Source organism: Dermacentor silvarum, chromosome 2 (genome assembly GCF_013339745.2).
Source record: "Dermacentor silvarum isolate Dsil-2018 chromosome 2, BIME_Dsil_1.4, whole genome shotgun sequence".
NCBI classification, from domain to species: domain Eukaryota; kingdom Metazoa; phylum Arthropoda; class Arachnida; order Ixodida; family Ixodidae; genus Dermacentor; species Dermacentor silvarum.
Genome location: NC_051155.1, coordinates 171,449,721 through 171,451,791, shown reverse-complemented (window position 1 = coordinate 171,451,791; position 2,071 = coordinate 171,449,721). Strand labels below are relative to the sequence as shown.

The window sequence follows — 2,071 nt, the reverse complement described above, 5'->3', positions numbered from 1 at the left end:
TGGACAGTGCGGGCGCTGGCTCAAAAAACTAGACGTTGCGGTCTCATATTTCAGGAGACCAAGGTTCTGTTTAGAAATAATCAAATAACCCGAGAACGAGTCAAGGCTTACCACATTCGTAAAGATATTGCCTCATGTGTTAGCCAGACGTCTATTGCCTTACACGACAATGAAGTATGAATGGTATAGTTTGCTGATGTACCTTCCACATCCTGCGTTGCACCTGCGTGCCTTTGTAGCCGACTGTTTGTGTGAATAGATTAACCAATTTTTAAAAATCACTTGTGGCAGATAGCACAATTATAATCCCTGTGCTGGATTGCTCGAACAGGCAGATATTATTTACGCGAAAAATCGCGATGCATAACCGACCTGTTAACAAAAATTCACTAATTAAGTTTTGAACTAATTACCTTACGGCACACATTGCAATTTACAAATTGTAGCCGGGGAGTTCGCAAGACGGATCTACTTGGAACGAATTCCCAGGATGACACCACTTTTGAAATATTATTCCCGAACTTTGCGAATATATCGACGGTGTAGTTACTTTTGTGCTTCAATGCAGAAAACGGCGTTTTGTTAAAAAAGAAATGAAATGACAGTGAATTTTCACCACAAGTTTGATGGCGCATGTCTCGAAAATGGTGTCATCCACAGCATTTTTTTCAAGTAGATATGCCTAGCAGTTTCACCAGCTACAATTTGTAAACTGAATATGTGCTATTTCCCGCTGGCGCTTTTTAAAATTTACTTAATGTCGTCGCGGAAACAACTGGTTTGTGTATATATATATATATATATATATATATATATATATATATATATATATATATATATATATACCTCGTTAGTGAAATGACACATTTGCTAGTTTTGAGTCAGCGCCCATCTTGTATATACAGTTCTTTCGTCCTTTGTTCCCGTAACGTTATTGTTTGTAGGTTCTGGTCGATGTTAACCTACCAAACCGCCGTCTTGAGATCCTATGCACGGGACAAATTTCATCTTACCGGATTTTTGTTTATGCGGGTAGCATGTAGCATGCGATATTTCTTCGTTTGGGCGATCAGAGCCGATCTGCAAAATGGGCTAATACGGGCTAAACAGAGGCCTCTGTTTAGTGTTTCTTCGAGAGCGAAAGCGCGGCTGTCCGCAGCCGCTAAACAAGTTAACCCTGCCTGCGCAGGTTTGGGACCACTCGTGGAAAGTGGTGCCGGACGACACGCCCTGCATGCACATCTGGTTCAACGACACCAACGGCGGGAACCCCAACAAAGCCGTCGCCGAGTACTACTACAAACGGGCAAAGCCGACCGACGGCTACCCTGAGCTGCCCAACGCCGCCGCCCACGTCGTGTCCTCAGTGGCCGCTCAGCTCGTCTTGTTGCTGGCAACTTCGACAGCTGTCCTCGCGCTGGCCGCTGTGTCTCAAAGTTGTTGAGTGAATGCGGCGCATTCATAATCATCCTGGCACGCGCGCGCGCCACTCAGGACTGGATCATAAATTGACGCGTGAATCATTCCACGACATACCCGCAAAACGCCAGATGCGGGAATGCCAAGCCTGTAAGCGTCATCTAATGCAGGGTGATCGTCGATCGATGCGCTTAGAAAGGCTTGGGCGGAAATACGAAAGGCATTTCCGGCTGGCACAACGACGCTGGTAATTGAGTATAACCAAGCGTGTCCTTTCATCAAAAGTGTTGTGTGCAGCTAATCATGTTACAGCTAACCGTGTCACATGTCACTTTTACTTCTTGGGAATGTTCTTTGGCCTGAAGTTGGTGCAGCTTCATATTTTTGCTACTTATGCGAAGGCAGCTAATTTTAAATTCAATAAAACTTTCGAACAGCTACTGCGACCTTGACTCGTGCTTCTGATGCCCCCTCCCCTCCCTGTACGCTTGGCTTACTGCCACGTCTCTGCTTTGGCTCCATTTTCTACGCCTACTTGCAGTCATCTGGCTAATTTGAACAATTTGTAGGTCAGATCACGCCAAACACATTCAATTTATATAAATGAAGAATTAAATATTCCTTTCCCAGAAATGTTCCACGCTTGCAAGTG

At 44.7% G+C, this 2,071-nt stretch overlaps 1 protein-coding gene across 1 annotated transcript in view; it reads left to right on the top strand.

The window, feature by feature from the left end:
* The window catches only part of LOC119442112 (folate receptor gamma-like), a 35,701-nt gene extending 33,838 nt beyond the window's left edge, over positions 1–1,863 (top strand). The window contains exon 6 of the mRNA XM_037706858.2: positions 1,190–1,863. Within this exon, the coding sequence (XP_037562786.1) occupies positions 1,190–1,444 (255 nt within the window). The 3' untranslated portion in view covers positions 1,445–1,863. The remainder of the gene's footprint in view (positions 1–1,189) is intronic.
* The last annotated feature ends 208 nt before the right edge of the window (positions 1,864–2,071 follow it).